General features: G+C 36.6%; 1 protein-coding gene across 6 annotated transcripts in view; it reads left to right on the top strand.

The window, feature by feature from the left end:
• Positions 1 to 23,153, top strand: part of ABCC9 (ATP binding cassette subfamily C member 9) — a 156,665-nt gene that overhangs the window by 8,763 nt on the left and 124,749 nt on the right. For 5 of the 6 annotated variants that reach the window (XM_061417661.1, XM_061417664.1, XM_061417660.1 and 2 more), the window contains exons 5-11: positions 4,710 to 4,831; positions 10,241 to 10,407; positions 11,445 to 11,687; positions 17,237 to 17,431; positions 19,592 to 19,744; positions 20,234 to 20,389; positions 20,958 to 21,092. In XM_061417661.1, coding sequence (XP_061273645.1) covers positions 4,710 to 4,831; positions 10,241 to 10,407; positions 11,445 to 11,687; positions 17,237 to 17,431; positions 19,592 to 19,744; positions 20,234 to 20,389; positions 20,958 to 21,092 — 1,171 coding nt within the window. The remainder of the gene's footprint in view (positions 1 to 4,709; positions 4,832 to 10,240; positions 10,408 to 11,444; positions 11,688 to 17,236; positions 17,432 to 19,591; positions 19,745 to 20,233; positions 20,390 to 20,957; positions 21,093 to 23,153) is intronic. The other variant, XM_061417665.1, reaches the window with a different exon arrangement.

A 23,153-nucleotide genomic window follows, 5' to 3' on the forward strand; every position in this document is an offset into this window, starting at 1 on the left:
TCTGCTGTCCCTGGGATTCTCCAGGCAAGAACACTGGAGTGGGTTGCCATTTCCTTCTCCAATGCATGAAAGTGAAAAGTGAAAGTGAAGTCGTTCAGTCGTGTCTGACTCTTCTCGACCCCATGGACTGCAGCCCACCAGGCTCCTCGGTCCATGGGATTTTCCAGGCAAGAGTACTGGAGTGGGGTGCCATTGCCTTCTCCGTATGTTGTATTAGCATAACCAATTTTAGTCTTCATTTTTTAATTCCCTTACCATATGGGCTGACCCTCCATGTTGTTATGTGTTTGTATAAAGTGGAAGATAGTAGAAGTCCCATGAGTCCTAAAAAGTTGACATCAAGTAGGGAGAGATGGCTCCTCCTTTCCAGCCTCATGGTTGATGTGTAGGTTCAGAGACTTTAGGACAGAGGCTGAGATAATAATGAGGACATATACTTATGGGGGAAACCTGTTTCTCAGCAGTAGTGATGCAAGAGACCCATGCTTAAAACAAGCAGAAATACGCTCTTGATCTTGTGTAGCCTCTCCCATTCTTTAGCTACAGACTCTGATCCTTGCCCTTTTCATCCAGAACTCCTAAAGAGACATCTTTCAGGGACTTTTTTGGTGGTCCAGTGGTTAAGACTTCTCATTCCAATGCCAGGGACATGGGTTCGATCCCTGGTCAGGGAACTAAGAACCCTGCAAGCTATAAGGCAAGACCAGGGGGGAAGAAAAAAACAAAGACATCTTCCAGTATTTCTGAATAACTGGAAGATTTAGTTTGGTTTCTCTCTTACCTTGTCCTAGTATGGAAGCTGCTTCTACAAGAATGCCAAAGAATATTAATGACACTTTCATGGGTATCTTTTCCTCTTTAACACACTTATTATATTAAGACCCTGCTGATTATGCCTTCCTTCTTTCCTTCTTTCTTTTTTTTTTTAAACAAAACTTTATGAACTATTTTTTACTTAAAATACCACAGATGTTCACTGTAGTTTCACTATAAGTGAAATAATGCAAAGACTTTCCTAATTGAATATTGGATTTTTTAAATTAATAGTAATACAAATATTAAAGCTATTGATTTTTCTTTTTACAGAAATACATCCTGTTTTACACAGGTTTTCATAAGAAATGTTCTCTTTTTTTACTTCTGTCTAAATAATTTGTGATTCCAGTGAAGAAACCCTTCTAGGCTTAAGAATCATTTTTAGTTTGCTCTTCAGTATAATTTGATTAGTTTATTACTAAAGCATGTCATTCGTTAAATGAATGCCTTTGGGAATTTATTAGCATTTTTCAAGATAGTCAAATATTTGGTTAATTAATATAATTAATAAGCATTAAGAATTTACTGATTGGATTATTCAAGTCCTTGTGTTGATTATTTTTTACTATTCTTCAAATGATAAAAGCGTGCATTAAAATCACTGTGTTTTCATTTAGGTTTTTATTTTCCATCATTTTCTCTTTTTTGAAATTGTTTTCTGTGATATATAGTTTTTGGTTTTCTCTTGAACTTTCCTGACTAAAGATTTTCTACCATAGTGGGATATATATGCTTCAATACTATATATCTACCATTTGATTATTTATACCAGAATACCGAAGTCTGCAAATTATTCTCTAAAAATAGTAGTGTAGTGTAGTGTAGTATTAGTCATTCAGTTGTGTCCGACTCCCTGCAACCCCGTAGACTGTGGCCCTCCAGACTCCTCTGTCCATGGGATTTTCCAGGCAAGAACACTGGACTGGATTGCCATTCCCTTCTACAAAAAATAGGAGAGGTTAAAGGAAAGAATTGAGTTTGGGGCACCACTCAAAACCTATACTACTTTGTAAGAAGAGCAGTAACACTATGAAAGGAATCTTAATAAAAAGTACTGCTGCTGCTGCTGCTAAGTCACTTCAGTCGTGTCCGACTCTGTGCTAGTATGGTTAAAAATCACTAAAAAAAAAAAATACTATAAACATAAATCTTACTGTAGCTTCTGCTGTCTTTATTAATCCTTCATTACTGCCTTCCTTACTGATGATTGTTATTCTTTTTCAAGATAACTTGAATTGACTACTTAATTTATTTATTATAATAGTTTCTTATTGAATTTGTTTAAGATTACAAACTTTCTTCTGGGTATGGTTTTAAACTGCATTATATAGGCCTTCACAGGTAATCTGCTTATTTTAAAATTTTCTAAATATTTTTTTTAATTCTGTCTTTTCTTTAATAATTAAAGAGTATTAGAAGCATTTAAAATTTTTTACTGATGAAATATTTATTTCCTATTTTTTCTCTTTGATTATTTGAACTATTTCTGGGAGGTAGTTGGTGTTTTGTAAGCCAACTCTTACATGATCGTAATATTATCACATTTTCATTATCTTGTCAGTATTCATGACTCCAAATCTCTGCATACACTTGCCTGTTAGACAGCTTCTTTTGCAGATTTATTAGAAACCTTCACAATCCACACATTCCTGTTGAAACATATTAGCTTCCTCTCTCCAATGGGCTTTTCCTCTCAAAATCTTATTTGGTTGTACCATCATCTTCTCAAGCACCCTGGGGATTATTCTCCCCATTGCCATCACCATCACACTCACACTCACTGTTAAAAGTCCTGTCCATGTTGACATTTTCCGAAGGGATTATTTCCTCCATGTTACTGCTGCCAAAGCTTAACTTGGGCTTTCATCATCCCTCATCAGGCCTCTCCCCGTAGTTTCCTAACTACGGTCCTTCCTTTGTGTCTCTCCTCTCACCTCAGACACACATTACCTGCCAACTCCATTATCCATACTACTACTACCAGATTGATCTGTTTCTAAAACCCTAATCTGATGGTACCACTTCCTTGTTAAAGTATTTGTGTTTTCTGCAAGACTAGATTTCAGCTCCTTACCACAGCACATGAAGCCTTTCATAATATATCCAAACTCAAACTTTCTATTTAAGGGACATTAAACTTCTTGGAACTTTGCCCATTCTATACCCTGCTTATTAAGTGCTCTTGCACAAGTTTCCGGATGAGTGGCTTCCTTTTTATATTTCAGTTTCCATTGTCAGCTATACCTCTTCTGATATGACCTTCCTAAATTGTTTCTCTTTCCCGCATTCGCAGACTACTTACTTTCTTCTTGATATCATCTGTGTACTAATACATTTAAATCATTTGAGAAAATGTAAATGTTTAGCTGTATGGCATTTTTAATACAAATGGAATTGAGGGCTATCTGCACATTGTCCTGGCATATTTCTGATCTAACTGAAGCTCTTTGTTGCCCTCAGAAGGAAGTGTCATGTCCTTGCAGTCACACTGAATTGCTTAAAGTACCCTTGAATGTATGGGCTTCCCAGGTGGCTCAGTGGTGAAGAATCTGCCTACCAATGTAGGAGACGTGGGTTCGATCCCTGGGTCGGGAAGATCCAGTGGAGGAGGAAATGGCAACCCCACTCCAGTATTCTTGTCTGGAGAATCCCATGGACAGAGGAGTCTGGTGGGCTACAGTCCCCGTGGTTGCAAAAGAGTCTGACACAACTGAGCAACTACACAACAGCAACCACAACTCTTGAACATGTCTAGACTCTCTACTTGGAACAGTCTTCTTATCCTTCCTCTGAGTAGCAGTTCCTCATTCTTAAGGTCTCAGTTTAGAAGTCACTTCTTTCAGGGCTTTCTCTGTCTCAGGCACTAGTTCTACATGAATTCCCAGTCCCTTCACCTATGTTATAATTTCTTGTTTCCAGTTGTTCTTCTCAGTGGACTCTAGACTTTGTGACCACAGACACTGTATCTTATCTTGTTCATTGTTGTATCCCACAATCTAATGCGGTGTCTGGACCAATAAACATATACATGTGTTGAATGAATTAATGAATGTGGAGAAATCATTGAAGACCATGAATGAGTGAGTGAAAGTCGGTCAGTCGTGTTCGACTCTTTGCGACCCCATAGACTAATACAGCCCTTAGAATTCTCTAGGCCAGAATATTGGAGTGGGTAGCCTTTACCTTCTCCAGGGGATCTTCCCAACCCAGGGATTGAACCCAGGTCTCCCACATTGCAAGAGGATTCTTTACCAGCTGAGCCACAAGGGAAACCCATTGAAGACCATAACGTTTGGGAAAACTATCACAAGAATAAATGTTCTTTCACATACAGTAGAGTTCATATGCAGTTTATTGTTTTTACTCGCTTTAGGTTAAATTATTTCAGCAGTTCTGCCCTTCAAGATAGGAATAGTTATCTATTTGCTTTTGTTGTAAGCATTGTAATGTTTTGTTTAGCTGTATTTATCCAACCCTCCATGTTAGGATAAACCCTTTCAGCAGAATTATATTTCCTTGGGCTTCGCTGGTGGCTCATTGGTAAAAAAATCTGCCTTCCAATGCAGGAGGCATGGGTTCGATCCCTAAGTCAGGTAGATCCCTTGGAGAAGGAAATGGCAAACCATTCCAGTATTTTTGCTTGGGAAATCCCACGGACAGAGGAGCCTGGCGGGCTACAGTCCATGGGGCCACAAAGAGTTAGACACGACTTAGTGATTGAGCACTCAACGTAGTCTCCCTTATTTGTTCTTTTAGCATTCTGTATATAAAATACCTCATTCTGCATTTTAAATATTGGTAAGGGAGCATTTTAATGAAAAAACTGGAAGCAGCAATGAGAAACTGTCTGGAACCTTCAGCTGTAGACACTGACACTGTACCACTCTCTGTAGACGGCGGGAGTCGAGGCATCTCCACCTCTTCATGCCTGCGGTGATGGGATTTGTTGCTACCACCACATCCATAGTATATTATCATAATATTGAAACATCAAATTTTCCTAAGTTACTTTTAGGTGAGTATGATCAAGTGCTGTTGTTATTTTTTCCCAAAGAACTATTTGGTTTTCTTTTTCCTCAGAATAAATTCTCTCAGCACTGGTTGGACTGGAAGGCATGGGAAAACCATAATAATTTATTCTTGTTAGTCTCCCATTCAATGTGGAGATGAAGTCAGTTGTTTATTGCTCTAGGCTGTGAAAACTCCATCCCCTCAGGACATCTAATGAGCAAGTCACCTGAGCTATTTCTGTGTATTTCTGACTCTGGCTTGGGAGTCTTGAGGCATTTCCAAAGACCTGGATACTGTGGGCATGTCACACTCTTCTTGGGATTTCTGTCGAGACAGATATAGGGGCACAGGAAGGCTCTTTGCAGCAGAGTGTGCTCCATTGTATGCTAACAACAATACTGTCTGAGCAACAGCTGCCCCAGAGCACAGCCCCTCACCTCGCATCCTGTTTAGCATTATTTTTTCTAAGCCTCTCTTGCCTTCTTGTCCTGTGGAAATCAGAGACTGTCTAAAGTTTTCCCAATTTTATATTCTGCTTTATGCTGAAATGATTGAACTCATCCCAAATAGTTATAAATATAATACTCTGATCCATCCTTGCATTCCTTAATGGACACTTTCATACAGAAAGCTGAGATGAAGATTACAGAACATAGATTATGCATGGGCTGCAGGGGCCTCTGTGTCCTCTAAATAGGCAAGATCGTATGTGTTTGTGTGAATGTTTTGTTTTCTAAGGTTTATGGATTTGGTTTGATTGCTATTTGATGAAAATGACATCGACTACTACAATTAGGAAAAGCAATAATTAAACCATGCAAATACTATTTTATTTGCATATCCAGCAGGCATCAAAATTTGAAGTGAATAAGTGATAAGTGCTGTTTATTTAATTCTGTGTTGCATCACGTTATATGATTTGGTAAAGGTAATCAAACAAAGACAAGTTGTCAGAATTAAATATTACTTTAAAAGGCTTGTCCAAATCCTAATTATCTTAATAGAAAGCTGTTTGGTTCAACATGGTAGGCAAACATTATCAGAGAAATCTTTTTTTTTTAATTAAATTTATTTATTTTAATTAGACCAGAAAGGCAACAGCAAAAATAAATGTGGCATTGAGAATTCGATACTCTAGAGAATGTTTCTGAAAACCTGATGAGGATATAAGAGTTATAAGATGTGATTAGAAAGGAGATATGCATTTTAATAATATTTTAAGAGAAATGCAGTCAGAATCCTGCTCTAAATTTTTATGTAGATATAAGCCAGAGGGCACAAACTGATCATATTTCTGAAAGGACTTATAGAATTAAAAGCTTATCTAACTTTTTCCTTACTTTTGGTTCAGTTCAGTCGCTCAGTCGTGTCCGACTCTTTGCGACCCCATGAATCACAGCACGCCAGGCCTCCCTGTCCATCACCAACTCCCGGAGTTCACTCAAACTCATGTCCATTAAGTTGGTGATGCCATCCAGCCATCTATCTCATCCTCTGTTGTCCCCTTCTCCTCCTGCCCCCAATCCCTCCCAGCATCAGAGTCTTTTCCAATGAGTCAACTCTTCGCATGAGGGAGGAATATTTGGATCTAGAAGAGTCACACATTTTTAGAACACATAACTAGTAATTTTGTCCCAACATTACATTATAAACATTACCAAACATATAGAAAATTGAAAGAATTATATGAATACTCATTTTCCTACCACCTAAATTCTTCTATTATTTTCTTCTATTTATTTTATCAAGTATCTGCTTTCCTCTATTCATCTGTCAATTCATCCCAATTTTTTGATGCATTTTAAAGTATGTTGCAGGAATTGATATTCATCACTTCCTGATTATTTCAGCATGCACATTATTAGCTAAAGTTAAATATTTGCAGTTCTTTTTGTGAGATAAAATTTACATACCAAAGTACAGAAATCTTAATCTACTAAATGCACACACCTGTATAACTCTGTAATGATCTAAAGTGTTGCCATCATCCTTGAAAATTTTCTTGTGCTCCTTACTAATCAGTCCTTTTTTCATCTCTATGTCGGAACATCTAATCTGATTTTTTTCTCACTGTAGATTAGATTTGCCTGTTGCAGAACTTCACGTAGATTGAATCATGCAATGTAAACTCTTCTAAGACTGCTTTCTCTCAGCAGAATTTTTGGAGGCTCATCCATAACAGTTTCAGTTGTATTTTGTTCTTGTGATTTTTGGATTATATTCTGTTATATACCACAAATATTCCATAAATATACTACAGTTTTTCCATTCTCTTGTTAATAGTCTCCTGGACTGTCTCCAGATTTTGACTATCATGAAAAAAAAAACAAACTGCTATAAACATTCATGTGCAAGGGGTTTTTTTGTTTGTGTTTGTGTGTGAATTATGTTTTATTTCTCTTGGGTAAATACCTAGGAGTGGAATTGCCGGGTCAAAGGGTAAGGACATGAATGTTTATATTTGTGAGAAACTACTAGATCGTTTCTCAGTGGTTTATTTTACACACACTAACAGCATATGGGAATTCCAGTGGTTTCACATCCATTTGAAGATCTTGATTTTCTAATTTAGCCATGCTGGTGTTTACGGATAACACATTGTGGTTTTAATCTGCATTTCCCTGCTGACTAATGATCTTGAGCAGTTTTGATGAGTTTATTGGCCATTTGTTATCTTTGTGAAGTGCCTGTTCATATCTCCTGCCACTTTTTATGGCATTGCACTTTGATTATGGAGTTGTAGCAGTATTTTGTATATACTAGACACTAGTATGTCATTAGACACATGTTTTAAGAATATTTCCCTCCCAGTCTGTGGCTTGCAAGCTCATTTACTTAATAGGGTCTTTTGATGAGCAGAAGATTTTAATTTTAATGTGGTATAATTTATCATCTTTTCATGTAAAATTACTGCTCTGTCTCTTAAGAAATCTTTGCCTTCCCTCAAAATATACTTCCCACGTATATTCTTGTTTTTTTTTAAGACTCTTTATAGTTTCAGTTTTTATTTTTAGGACCGTGACCCATTTGAAGTTATTTGTGTGGATGGTATATAAGGTGTCACGTTACTTTTTTTCCAAATGTACATCTATGTGTTTGAGCACCATTTGCACACTAGACTTTCCATTTCTCATTGGATTGCTTTGGGAGCTTTCTAAAAGATTAAAGCAAGTGCCTGTTTAAATATAATCTATTTCTTGCCTTTATATGTTCCATTCCTTTAATCCATTCATGGACTTTTATGTCATCACTATTCTGTCTTGATTACTGTAACTTTGGAGGTCTTGAAGTCATGTATTATGACTATATAGCTTGTTTTCTTTGTTTTTCTCCCAAGACTACTTTGGATAGTTTAATTCTTTTTCATTACCATGTGCAGGTTAGAATCAGGTTATCAGTTTCTACTGAAAAAAAAAAAATTCCTGGTGGGGTTTTGATAGGGATTGCACTGAATGAACAGAACAATTTGAGGGACGAAATGACATCTTAAAAATGTTGAGTCTTGCAGTTTATTATCTACTTTTATAGATCTTTCATTTCTTATAGCAATATTTTTTAAATTTTAATGTAAAGGTCTTTTATGTCTTGCTAAGAATTATTACTAGGTTTTTTGTTGTATTAAAAATTTTATTTTCCAATTGCTCTGCCATTGTGTAAATGCAGTTGGGTTTGTATATTGACTTTGCATCTTGCTACCTTGGAAATTCAATTAAAAAATAATTAAAATTACTTTAACTTATTTCTCTGTAAGTTTTTTGGGATTTTCTATATAAACAAACATGCCGTCTGAAAACAGAGGCAGTTATATTTGTTTCTTTTCAAACTTTATGCTTTCTTTTTTATTTTTCTTGCTGTATTGCACTAGGGAGAATCTCTAGTAAAATGCAGGATAAATGTGGTGAGAGGAAATCCTTATCTAGCTCCTGATTTTAGAGGAAAAGTAATCTTTTGTACTTAATTACAGAATTGATATAGACTTTTTATATAAGACTTTATCAAGTGCGTAAGTTTGCTGCTATGCAAAGCTTTGCTTTCTCAGAGGTTTCTTTTTTTAAAAATCGTGAGTAGCTCGTATTTTACTGACAGACTTTTTTTCTGCATCAGTTGTAACTGTTATATTGCTGTTAAGGTGCTTCTGCTGATGTCCACTGATTGATTTTTCAAATGGTTGAGTAACCATGCATACTGGGCTAAGCCACACATGGTCATGGTTTGTTACCCACGCTACATGTTGCTAGAGTTTATATGTTAGGGTTTTTACATCGATCATGAGGGATATTGGTTGGGTTTTGTTTTGTTTTTCTCAAAATAGTTTTGCCAGGTTTTTATATGTTGGGATACATAAATGAATTGGAAAATACTCGCTATTTCTGTTTAATGAAGGGCATTGTGTGAGATTAATTTTAATTCTTAAAAATCCAGTAAAATTCATCAGTGAAGTTATCTGGGCCTGGAGTTTTAACTAAGGAGGGGATTTTAAACTATAAATTTATTTCTTTATAATAGACTCTTCAGAGTATCTGTTTCTGTTTATGTCAGTTTTGATAATTACAGTTTTTGAGAAAATTTCTGTTTCATCTAAATTCTTTTTGATTTATTGTCATAAAGTTGTTCAAGATACTCCCTGATCATCCATTTTAAGTACATAGGAGATACAGGGATAACTTTTCCTTTATTCTTAATATTGGTCATTTGTGTTGTTTTCTTGATCAGTCTAGCTGGGGACTTATCAATTTTCTTGACCTTTTAAAAAAGTCAACCTTATTGGTTTATTTTCTCAATTATTCTTTTTCTGTTTTATTGCTATTTTTTACTATTATCTCTCATTTTTTCATTTTGTTCCTTGTTCTTTCCCTACCTTTTTAAGGTGGAAACTTTAGGTCTTTGATTTTGGATCTTTTATTTTTCCTAAAATAAATATCTAAAGCCATAAATTTTCATCTCAGTATTGTTTAAGTTACAATTCCTAAATTTTTAATCTGCAGTATTTTCATTATAATTTAGTTAAAATGTTTTCTAACTTCCCCAGTAATTTCTTTTTTAACATATGGTTACTTAGAAATGTATTGTTTAGTTTCCAAATGTTTGGAGATGTCTAGACATCTCAGTGTGAAAATACCCCTTCCATTATCTCTGCCTGGTGTTCATACTATATAATCCTCTCTCCTTGAGTGTGAGTGGACCTGTGACTTCCTTCTAGCTAATAAGGTTTGGCAACGATGAAGATATCACATCTGTTGGGATTGCAGCCTTTGTTTATATCTGGATTAATTCAAACAAAATTATCTGAAAATAGAATATCTTAAATTGTCTTTGTTATTAAAAAGTATTGTATTTATATTGAGATTTCAGTAAAATCTTTAAAAATAGCAGTAACGGGTTGTATCTTTTCTTTTTCTGTTTAATTTTCCAGCCTTATTCCTGTATTGGGTAATGGCCTTTATCACAAAAACCATAAAGCTGGTCAAATATTGGCAGTCTGGTTGGGGAATATCAGACCTGCGTTTCTGCATCACAGGCATAATGGTCATTTTGAATGGACTCTTGATGGCTGTGGAGATCAATGTCATTCGGGTCAGAGTGGGTATCTAATAATTTTTGTTTAGTTACTGGAGTTCAGAAGCAAATATTAGAGATCATGGCCAGCTTGGCATCATTAGTATTCAAGAGCCTATACAATGATATATCGTTTATGTGTACAAATATAAAGTTGAGCAATTACTAAGTTCAGACCATTAATTTTCCAGAAATCTCAATATAACCCTGGAATCTATTGATTCACTTGCAAATATTGATTGAGTGCCTAGGATGTGCCAAACAATTATGCTTAGTCCATATTATAGATTAAACTGTTTTCATCAGGAAATTCTACCACTTGTAATTGGTCCAAAGCAAACCTGGCTCAATCAAACTAGTGTATTCTCAGAAATGTCAAGCTGATAAGAAGATAACTTAATCCACTTTCTTCACTTCATTGATGAAGAAACTTCTGTAGACAGAACTCTAGCTTTATAAACAAAGTAACATGATCAAATCTCATACCCTTCTGTGATTACAAATCTGTTGTACTTCCAGCCACATAACACTACCTGTTACATTGTGTGACATACCAGTGACCTGTTTTTCAATGTTCATTTTCTGTCAGAGCACTCTGAATTTGCTATGAATAGCAAGATACATGTTGCCATGGATAGTGGAAACAGCAAACATCAGCCAGACCACAAATTAATAGAGAATGACTCAACAATGCTGTTGATAAAACATTAAATATTTAAGCAATCTGCACAGTGTAAAAATCTTCATTTAGATGACTAAATATCATGAAATATCAGGAAAGGATATCATGAAAGACTGACTTTTAGTGATAACTCTTTTAAAGAAATAGTTGATTTTTTAACATTCATCTAAGTGTAATTAAATATGAAATTCTGGAATTTAACTAGAATCTAGTCACAATAAAAGGGATTTTTTTTCACAGAAGAATATTTCAGAAAAGGATGGAAAGAAGTATGAAAATGTAAAGATTAGTTTCATTAAATGAAAATGTAAAAAAGGTTAAAAATTTGTGTGGGAAAAGAATCAGGTTAATTGTTACTCTGGAATTTTTCTTATCACAGAGATATGTATTCTTCGTGAATCCGCAGAAAGTAAAGCCCCCTGAAGACCTCCAGGATCTGGGTGTGAGGTTTCTCCAACCGTTCGTGAATTTATTGTCAAAAGCAACCTACTGGTGGATGAACACGCTCATCATATCTGCTCATAAAAAGCCTATTGATCTGAAGGCAATTGGAAAATTACCAATAGCAATGAGAGCAGTAACAAACTATGTTTGTTTGAAAGATGCATATGAAGAACAAAAGGTAACCATTTTTCATGTCCATGATTGTAAAGAATGGATCTCTTAATACAAGGGCACTAAGCTTAAATAATGTTAAGCTTTTGTTGTTTAACTGCTCAGTCATGTCTGACTCTTTGTGATCCCATGGGCTATAGCCTGCCAGGCTCCCCTCTCCATGGGATTTCCCAGGCAGAGAATACTGGAGTGGGTTGCCGTTTCTTTTCTCCAGGGGATCTTCCCAACCCAAGAATCAAAGCCCTCTCTTGCATTGCCGGTGGATTCTCTTAAATAATAGTAAAAAATATTTAGGGAGAGCACATTTTCTCCATCTGTCTTTCCCAGTAGTTTTGAGTCATGTTAACTGGGCTGCTGGAAATATACTGGAAAAGCCAATGAAATATGTTATGTTAGTTGCCCAGTCACTACATGAAGAGGGAAAGAGAGTGCTATCTTTTCTCTGGCACCTAATGGAAAGTAAGAATTAAAATCAATAGTCATGTATGTCAAATCCTTGTCACCATATAATATTAATAATCCACAGATTTTTCATTGTTTGTTTCAAGTATCTTAATAATTTTATTATTTAAAGGGAAAATAGGTCATATCCATGAATAACTTTTGAGAAACAAAAATCCTTAAATTAATTATTAATTAAAATTTGAACTCTGCATTTCAAAATTGGGGAACTAAATTAAATAAAGGGGCATCATCTGCCTATTCCATGTATCACTCTATATGTCTGGCAAAATTGATTTCTTCTGGTATTTTCTGTGGATATTTATAACTGCCTTTAAAGATTTAAATATGAGACTATGGATATTTTCAGTTTGTCTTTTTATAATTCTGAGTAGTCTTGTGTGCTATTCACAATGGTAGATCTATTTTATATTGCTGTCACCTACAAATATTATTGTAACTAAAATATGAATATTTATACCAACATTGGAAGGAAATACTGTATGGTGGATCAGTCAAAGAGTTTTTGGCTGTTCTAAATCTAGATCAACAAAGCATTTATGGTAAATGATGAAAATGACCTCTGTTTTGTGTCAAAAATGTGTGTTATGAAATTAATAATCCAGGAAATGGTTATTACAGATGAACCTGAGTCATCACTCTGATTTCACCTCTGGGAAAAGTATTGCATTGTTTTTTAACAACTTCTAAATAAAGATTAATAATATAGTCTAAGCATAGCTTTAGTTTTCTGAATGCTCTTTATAACAGATTTGCTTAAATATCAGTAAGCTTTAAAATATAATCGAATTACTCATCTCACAAGGAGTTGAATATGAAACATAATTGAACTCTACTGCATTGAGTTAGCTTCTTTGCCAAGTCATAATTGTGATTGTTCGGGTCTTGAAATCTTTTCAACAAATGATTATAGAAGTGTGAAGCCATGAGTTGGCATAAGTAGATATACCATTCTTCATTTTGCATCTCTTTAAGTAATAACTAGGAGGCACAAGTCTAACGTAACTTTAAAAAGTATTGACCCCATTTAATGGAGACAGGAAATACCTGGAGAAGAAGCAGTTTGAAGCTAGGATTGATCTCAGAGGGAGAGCCTGAAGAGATGTGAGCGGTCCTGAAGGGTGGGGTTCCCTTCCTGGTAATTAAACTCGGGTAACCTGGATGAAAACCAAGAGTCCTAGCCACTAGACCACCAGAAGCTAGAGACAGAAGCATAGTGGCCCTGGCTTTTGCCCCTATTTGAAAGCAAGAATGTTTCAAGGAGAGAAAAACTGTAATAACAGGTACAAAGTTTATTATTAGAGACATAGCACAATGTGTGGGAAAGCATACAGGAAAACAGTTTGTTTATCAAACTCAGAACCAGGGCAGAGATACACACACAGAGAAAAAGGGTATGGGCATCCTCTCTAGTGAGGAGGGCAATATGTCAGATGCTAGGCAAAGAGACACACCTGGAGAGGAGCTGGAGCATCCTGAGTGAGGAGGAGCTCAGTACAGAGGTGATGTAAATCACTTATAAAACAGTCTCTCTGGGACTTTGTTTACCTTTGGCCAATTATTGTTTCTTTCTTCACCCCTGACTGGTCCATGGACCCTCCCCAAGATGTGTGAGCACCTTTTCTCTAAGGTGGATCCCACCGCAGAGGCCTATGGGTGCATGTCCACACTTATGGGGTGGGTTCCCCTCCCTTTTCAACCCCCAAGAAGCCTTCCTGCACACGTGCAAACAGGGAAGTCTTCCTTGACCTCAAGAGCGGGTACTTTATCTCTTTGCTTTAGCAGAGCTCAGCTTTTGCCACTAGCTTTGTCTTTGGAGCTTCTGGGTGAGAACAAAAGCTCAGTTTTACTCCACTTGACAAACACCAGGTGTCTGGCCCAGAGGCACATTGTTTCCTATCTCAGGATGATATCTTTTGTTTAGCTTGTAGTAATGTGATAAGTTAATCTCTTGTGACCTAATATCTTAGATCTTAACTAAACTTTAGAAATCTTAACTAGACTGTCAATAACCTGTACTTTGTATTTCACTATGGAATGAAGCAGGGCAAAGACTAATAGAGTTTTGCCAAGAAAATGCACTGGTCATAAGAAACACCCTCTTCCAACAACACAAGAGAAGACTCTATACATGGACATCACCAGATGGTCAACACCGAAATCAGATTGATTACATTTTTTGCAGCCAAAGATGGAGAAGCTCTATACAGTCAGCAAAAACAAGACCAGGAGCTGACTGTGGCTCAGACCCTGAACTCCTTATTACCAAATTCAGACTTAAATTGAAGAAAGTAGGGAAAACCACTAGACCATTCAGGCATGACCTAAATCAAATCCCTTATAATTGATTATACAGTGGAAATGAGAAATAGATTTAAAGGCCTAAATCTGATAGATAGAGTGCCTGATGAACTATGGAATGAGGTTCCTGACATTGTACAGGAGACAGGGATAGAGACCATCCCCATGGAAAAGAAATGCAAAAAAGCAAAATGGCTGTTTGGGGAGGCCTTACAAATAGCTGTGAAAAGAAGAGAAGCGAAAAGCAAAGGAGAAAAGGAAAGATATAAACATCTGAATGCAGAGTTCCAAAGAATAACAAGAAGAGATAAGAAAGCCTTCTTCAGCGATCAGTGCAAAGAAATAGAGGAAAACAACAGAATGGAAAGGACTAGAGGTCTCTTTAAGAAAATCAGAGATACCAAAGGAACACTTCATGCAAAGATGGGCTTGATAAAGGACAGAAATGGTATGGACCTAACAGAAGCAGAAGATATTAAGAAGAGATGGCAAAAATACACAGAAGAACTGTACAAAAAAGACCTTCATGAGCCAGATAATCACAATGGTGTGATCACTCACCTAGAGCCAGACATCCTGGAATGTGAAGTCAAGTGGGCCTTAGAAAGCATCACACGAACAAAGCTAATGGAGGTGATGGAATTCCAGTTGAGCTATTCCAAATGCTGAAAGATGATGCTGTGAAAGTGCTGCACTCAATATGCCAGCAAATTTGGAAAACTCAGCTGTGGCCACAGGACTGGAAAAGGTCAGTTTTCATTCCAATCCCAAAGAAAGGCAATGCCAAAGAATGCTCAAACTACTGCACAATTGCACTCATCTCACACACTAGTAAAGTAATGCTCAAAATTCTCCAAGCCAGGCTTCAGCAATATGTGAACCGTGAACTTCCTGATGTTCAAGCTGGTTTTAGAAAAGGCAGAGGAACCAGAGATCAAATTGCCAGCATCCGATGGATCATGGAAAAAGCAAGAGAGTTCCAGAAAAGCATCTATTTCTGCTTTATTGACTATGCCAAAGCCGTTGACTGTGTGGATCACAATAAACTGTGGAAAATTCTGAAAGAGATGGGAATACCAGAACACCTGATCTGCCTCTTGAGAAATTCGTACGCAGGTCAGGAAGCAACAGTTAGAACTGGACATGGAACAACAGACTGGTTCCAAATAGGAAAAGGAGTACGTCAAGGCTGTATATTGTCACCCTGTTTATTTAACTTATATGCAGAGTACATCATGAGAAATGCTGGACTGGAAGAAACACAAGCTGAATCAAGATTTCCTGGAGAAATATCAATAACCTCAGATATGCAGATGACACCACCCTTATGGCAGAACGTGAAGAGGAACTAAAAAGCCTCTTGATGAAAGTGAAAGAGGAGAGTGAAAAAGTTGGCTTAAAGCTCAACATTCAGAAAATGAAGATCATGGCATCCGGTCCCATCACTTCATGGAAAATAGATGGGGAAACAGTATCAGACTTTATTTTTTGGGGCTCCAAAATCACTGCAGATGGTGACTGCAGCCATGAAATTAAAAGACGCTTACTCCTTGGAAGGAAAGTTATGACCAACCTAGATAGCATATTCAAAAGCAGAGACGTTACTTTGCCGACAAAGGTCCGTCTACTCAAGGCTATGGTTTTTCCTGTGGTCATGTATGGATGTGAGATTTGGACTGTGAAGAAGGCTGAGCGCCGAAGAATTGATGCTTTTGAACTGTGGTGTTGGAGAAGGCTCTTGAGAGTCCCTTGGACTGCAAGATCCAACCAGTCCATTCTGAAGGAGATCAGCCCTGGGATTTCTTTGGAAGGACTGATGCTAAAGCTGAAACTCCAGTACTTTGGCCACCTCATGCAAAGAGTTGACTCATTGGAAAAGACTGTGATGCTGGGAGGGATTGGGGGCAGGAGGAGAAGGGGACGACAGAGGATGAGATGGCTGGATGGCATCTCTGACTCGATGGACGTGAGTCTGGGTGAACTCTGGGAGTTGGTGATGGACAGGGAGGCCTGGCGTGCTGAGATTCATGGGGTCGCAAAGAGTCGGACATGACTGAGCGACTGATCTGATCTGATCTGATTTTCCATACAGCGTCATTTGGTAATATTCACTACTGATATATTCATTTTCTAAATCAAAGGGAATTAAGCTTAATTTGGACTTTGGAAATTTGGAGTCATCCTTTGACAACTAAAAATAATACAAAATGTTTGAAAAATTTGCCTAGTTACTCTTCATTCTCTTTCTTTCATTAAAATGAATTCAATAATGCATATATATGGAATCTAGAAAAATGGTGATGAACCTGTTTGCAAGAGCAAGAATAGAGATGCAGACATACAGAATGGATTTGTGGACAGAGTGGAGAAAGGAGAAGGTGGGATGAATTGAGAAAGTAACATTAAAATATATACATTACCATGTGGGAAATAGAAAGCTAGTGGGAAGTTGCTGTATAACCCAGGGAGTTCAGTCTGGTGCTCTGTGATAACTTAGAACTAAATATATATATCACATACATATAAAGTTTTGGAATGTGTTCAAAATTAAAATAACTAGCTAAATAAATGGAAATATATAATAAATGGAAATATATTAAAAATTAATTGTCTATTGGTTGCAAGAATGCAGGAATACCAAACTATATGTAGTATATTGAAAGTGACTCAGTAACATTTATTTTTATCTTTTAAAATATCATAAATACTAGAAGAGATTTCCATAGTGGCTAAGATTAATTGCCACTCTATCATTTTATTTTGGTTCATCAAATTTTTTTTATTTCATTTCAGAAAAAAGTGGCAGATGACCCAAATCGGACTCCATCTATATGGCTGGCAATGTACAGAGCTTTCGGGCGGCCAATTCTACTTAGTAGCACATTTCGTTATCTTGCTGACTTACTGGGTTTTGCCGGACCTCTCTGTATTTCTGGAATAGTTCAGCGTGTAAATGAAACCCAGAATGAAACAAATAACCCAACAGGAGTAAGTTAGTGGTACCTTTGAATGGAAATATATTATTGGCAAATTTCTTTTAATTGTTACTTTTTTAAAATGCGGTTTTATGAGCAGTGCAAATAATCTTATTAACAGAGAATTGTATGCTTTTTAAAAGAATGAAAACTAATTTTCCTTGTAGAGAAAAACACTAGTCTGTGTATTCATTGAATGGATTTGGCCAACAAAATTATTTCTCAGATTCAGAGGCTATAAACATTTAATAGCATTTATTGTGTTCTGCAAATGATGCTCAGAAATTTAACATTGGTTATTTTATTAGATCTTTTTAGCAATCCTGTAAAGAATTTTCATGCATGAGTCCTTGGGGGTGGCTGAGTCACTTTTTTTCCCCTGATGGCTCAGATGGTAGAGTCTGTCTGCAATGTGGGAGACCTGGGTTCGATCCCTGGGTTAGGAAGATGCCCTGGAGAAGGAAATAGCACCCCACTCCAGTACCCTTGCCTGGAAAAGCCCATGGACAGAGGAGCCTGGTAGGCTACAGTCCATGGGGTCACAAAGAGTCGGACACGACTGAGCGACTTCACTTTCAATGGCCAGTGATGTGGGCAATGTGATTTGATTTGGTTTCCTATATAGTTAAAGCCACCTTGCTTCATAATGATCAGGTCAAGTCACATTATATTTTTATTAGACATTATGTTACTATTGGGGACTATATAGTGTAAAATATTTGCTGTTATAAATTTACAACCTTATATTTTCTGTTCTTAAGAAAGTCTGCACCATGAGCTTCCCAATTTCCTCCTAAAATAAGAATTGATTTCCCTAGTTTCATGTGTAGAAACTCTAGTCCAGATGAATCAGTTTTCCTTTTCTATTGTCTCAATCTGATTTCCAGTCCTCTTTTTTTACCTTTTGGAGTTGTATTCTAAAGCCTTCAGTAAATGCTGCCTTCTCATTGAAGCTTTTTCTGATTGTCCTTGTTGGTGGAATTTGATTCTCTTTGGTCACCTCCTAACACATTGTTCGCTTCACATTGGCACTTGCCATACATGCTATTTATAATGAAGCATGTTATCTATGGATATGCTTATCTTTCTAGGTTGTGAGCTCTCTAAACAGAATGACTATGAAGCTCCCATTTTTGCCCTCAAAACCCAGTTCTTTGCATATATTAGTGCTCAGTTGTTACTAATGTAAACCAGCTATTTTACCATTGAATACATGTTTGTGATGTTTTATCCTTGCTAGCCTGATTATACACAGATATTGAAATTCCACATAGTATCCAATCATCCCTTGTACTTAGGTGTATTAACCATGTATTTTTCTGAGAAAGAAGAAAATTTACACATTTGTGTGTATCCCCTGGATACGAGGAAGGGACCAGAAATATTTAGAATTTAACTGATCAAAACCATAAAAAAAAAAGTGGCTCAATTGACATGTTGTGTTTATCTGAGTGTTACTTTTCCCTCATTTCTAACAAATAAGTGACCATATGCTACTGTTACAAACAAAAAGCTATCAATTTGTATATTCTTGCGATGACTTCAGTTATAATCTGACTGAAATAGTTTTTAAAGTTATGCTTTGTCACTGAAATTGTCTTTTGGGCAAAATAACCAATTTATGTTTTTTACCATTTATAATTTATGTTTTCATCATATGAATTAAGATGAAGATCAGAAAAAGTCAACTGTGTAGACATTATTATTTTAAATTAATAAGGCTATGGAAATTGTATATTTGTCCCATTGGTCTTGCTGTCGTTGTAGGTTCTACTTCTAAATTACAAAGAATCTAAACTTAACTTTGTCTTGGTTTACTACTAATGTTTTCCAGTTAACCAAGGTAGACTATATCTTTGTAGAAAATGTATTAACTTAAAAAAATTTAAATTTACCTTTTTTCCTACAATCAGGCATTTCCAACAATCTTAATGATCAATTTGAAATTTTTTATGTTCAACTGGTTTGTGTTTGTATCTGTTGACATTATGAGGAAAAGCCAAATCGTCTTACTCTGACTCATTCTACTGCTGTATTATAAAGACATTGAATTTTTATATTAAGCAACCATGCATTATTTGATAAATGCAAACTATATACTGGTATATGAATAGTTTTTTTTTTATATGAATAGTTTTAATTTATATCTTTTTTTTTTTCATTTTGGGATAAGGCTTCAGAAACTCTCTCATCAAAGGAATTTCTTGAAAATGCTTATGTTCTAGCAGTTCTTCTGTTCTTGGCTCTTATTCTGCAAAGGACATTTTTGCAGGCTTCCTACTATGTGACCATTGAGACTGGCATTAACCTGCGTGGAGCCTTGCTGGTACGTACAAGCTCTGAAGGATCCTGACCACAAACCATTCAGTGATAGGAATAGTTGAGAATTCAGTTTTGTTTTTCTCCTTCCATTTTCAGTTTGATATTATGACATCAATACTTTCAGGATCTACTTAGTAAAAAAAACATAGAGTTGATTAATAAGCCCACTGAATTAAAAATGCTTCTAATAATATATTAACATATTTTGAAATCTTGCATTTATTTACTTCTGTTACTGTTTGTTCCAGAGATTATGTTTAAATTTGAATATATGCTGAGATTATATCATCAGGAAAAATAAGTTTGTATTTAGTTGAGGACTAAAAGTAACAATGCTGAAATAAAAATAATAGCTGACTTAGGATGGCATTATAGGGTTTTCTCCTTTTTTCCAGGAAATTTAAAAATCTTAGTTTTTTCAATGCAAATAAATAAGCATAGTGTTGATTTTTAAAATTTGAGCTTCAAGTATGTTTTTTTCCCTTTTTTGCAGGCCATGATATATAATAAAATCCTTCGGCTTTCTACATCTAATTTATCCATGGGTGAGATGACCCTGGGTCAGATCAATAACTTGGTCGCCATTGAAACCAATCAGCTCATGTGGTTCTTGTTCCTCTGTCCCAATCTATGGGCCATGCCTGTTCAGGTAGGTCAATATGAGTAAGATTCTCATTTGCTGAGGAAATAATAAGAAATTATCAGTTTTTAAATTTGTTCGCTTTTTCATTTGAAAAGCTAACGTAATTCCAAGAAAATATGGAATGCTGATTTATGGTGGATGACAACATTTTCCAGAAAAAGTTTGTGTCCTTTTAAAAGTTTGGTGACTGTTTCTGGTCAAAAGCGTCTTGGGGCCCCTCTGCAATTTCATGTAGTAAATTGGTTCGACACCAATTGTACACATCATGTTGCTAAAAATAAATTCCTACTCCTTAGCCTTCCGCAGATAAATCATCGTGAAATCCTACTGTCACAGCTGAGTTGACTTCCAAATAAACTTAATGGTTGTTCAGTTGCTAAGTCGTGTCCAACTCTCTGTGACCCCATGGACGGCTGCACGCCAGGCTCCCCTGTCCTTCACTGTCTCCCAGAGCGTGCTCAAATTTTTAAACTTAATAATTAAGAAATACTACAATTTCACTAAACAATATTTCCTTTTGTGCAGTGGTCCCCACATGCCTGTTCTTTCACCCCTTGCTTGTGTTTTCCTCTAGATCATCATGGGAGTGATCCTGCTCTACAACTTGCTTGGGTCCAGCGCTTTGGTTGGGGCTGCTGTCATTGTGCTCCTCGCGCCAATTCAATACTTCATTGCTACAAAGTTGGCAGAAGCTCAGAAGAGCACTCTTGTAAGTAACATCTCTTGGAAACCTTATTAGGAAAATCTAGTAGTGTGGTTTCATTTTTAAATATATAGGAAATTAATACCACTCAGGGTTCTTTGGAAATCATTATACTGAAACGAAATACCAATATTTCTTTTCCGTTCTTGGGCAGTGAATGTGCCCAGGGGTTGCACAACCGTTTTTTAAAAGTGGATTTGACATCTAAGATTTAATGACCTTAAACGCTAAATACCATCACAAAGCCTGATGTTTTTACAAGTCATGATGTGATAATGAGGCTTTAGCTCTTGTAGATCACTTACACTTAGCATATACTAGAGAATACACTTACTTGTGCATTTGATTACATATATATTGGATGTCAATTACTGACATAGGACAAATGGATCAAGGAATAAAGGGTCGGATTTAGTGCTTCTGAAATTAAATGTTCTGAGGGTTGAGTCAGATCACGTGATGAGCTATGGAGTTACACTGAAATGTTTCAGTAGCAGCTGCTCTGCCTGACTATGTTCATGGTCAGCTTGGCAAGTAAGAAAAAGCTTGGCTATTGACCCTTTCTGGCTTCAGTTGGGCTTCCCAGGTGGCACAGTGGTAAAGAATCTGCCTGCCAATGCAGGAGATGCAAAAGATGCAAAAGATGATCCCTGGGTCAGGAAGATCCCCTGGAGTAGGAAATGGCAACCGACTCCAGTGTTCTTGCCTGGAAAATTCCATGGACATAGGAGCCTGGCGGGCTGCAGTCCATGAGGTCGCAAAGAGTTGGACACAACCGAACACACACACACACACACACACAAACACACACACTCTGGCTTCAGTTTGCCGTGAAATCATTTTATTTGAGCAAGAATTGTATTCTATTAAAGAAATATTTGCAAATGATAAAATTATTGACATCATGTTTAGAAATAAAGTTTGATTAAATATGAGCAAGTTTGTCTATAAATCAGGCATGAAATGTAGAGATGCTGCCACTGTGGACCGTTTTCCAAACTGGTGTTCCCACCGTGACAAGCAAGTCCCTTGTCACGCAAATGGTTTTTATCACTTGTTTTTTCTGCTGCTTCTGGTGAGGTTACTCATTACTCTAGGACAGGAATACAGAAAGGTGTGGAAGAGAGACACAAAGAGGGGACATGACAATCTAACATCTGATTCTCATTTTGCCATTCGTACTATAGTCCTTCACTCACCAGCAATCATGGGTAGGCAGTTAAGAGCCTCAAGAGACAAAAAGGTGAAGCAAATCAGATCATTTGCTAATGCCATTTGCAGCAAGAGGGATGTGACGAGATTATCATCATACTAGATGAAGTAAGTCAAAAAGAAAGACAAATATTATATGACAACACTTATGTGTGGAATCTGAAATATGACGCAAATGAACCTATCTATGAAACAGAAACAGAATCAGGGACATAGAGAACAGACAGGTGGTTCACAAAGAGAAGGGCTTGGGACAGGGATGGAGTGGGAGCCTGGGGTTAGCAGATATGAGGTTTTATATACAAAATGCATAAGCTACAAGGTCCTCCTGTATAGCACAGGGAACTGTATTCAATATCCTATGATAAACCATAATGGAAAAGAACATTTAAAAAATAATGTGTATGTATGAATATGTGTGTGTGTATATATATATGTAATTGAGTCAGTTTGTTGTATGGCAGTAATAACGCAATACTAAAACTCAGCTGTACTTCACAAAAGCAGATCATTCGCTGCTTTTGCTTCTTCCTATCTTTTGCCACTCTGCAGCTCCTTTTAAGAGTTCACAGGTGGTACTGTACTTTCCTAGTAAATCTAATAGAATTTGGAGGAAGCTGATAGAGTTGACTGAAGAGAGGCTTTTGTATCAGCCATGTCTCTACAGTTAATCCAAGTTGTTAGCAATCAGTAAATCTAATTTAGCAATATGTGAGACCAGGTTTGATCCCTGTGTCAGGAAGATCCCCTGGAAAAGGGAATGGCAACCCACTCCAGTAGTCTTGCTTGGAGAATCCCATGGACAGAGGAGCCTGGTGGGCTACAGTCCATGGGGTTGCAAAGAATTGGATACAA

The sequence above is a fragment of the Bos javanicus genome, chromosome 5, assembly GCF_032452875.1.
Source record: "Bos javanicus breed banteng chromosome 5, ARS-OSU_banteng_1.0, whole genome shotgun sequence".
In the NCBI taxonomy this organism is placed as follows: Eukaryota; Metazoa; Chordata; class Mammalia; order Artiodactyla; family Bovidae; genus Bos; species Bos javanicus.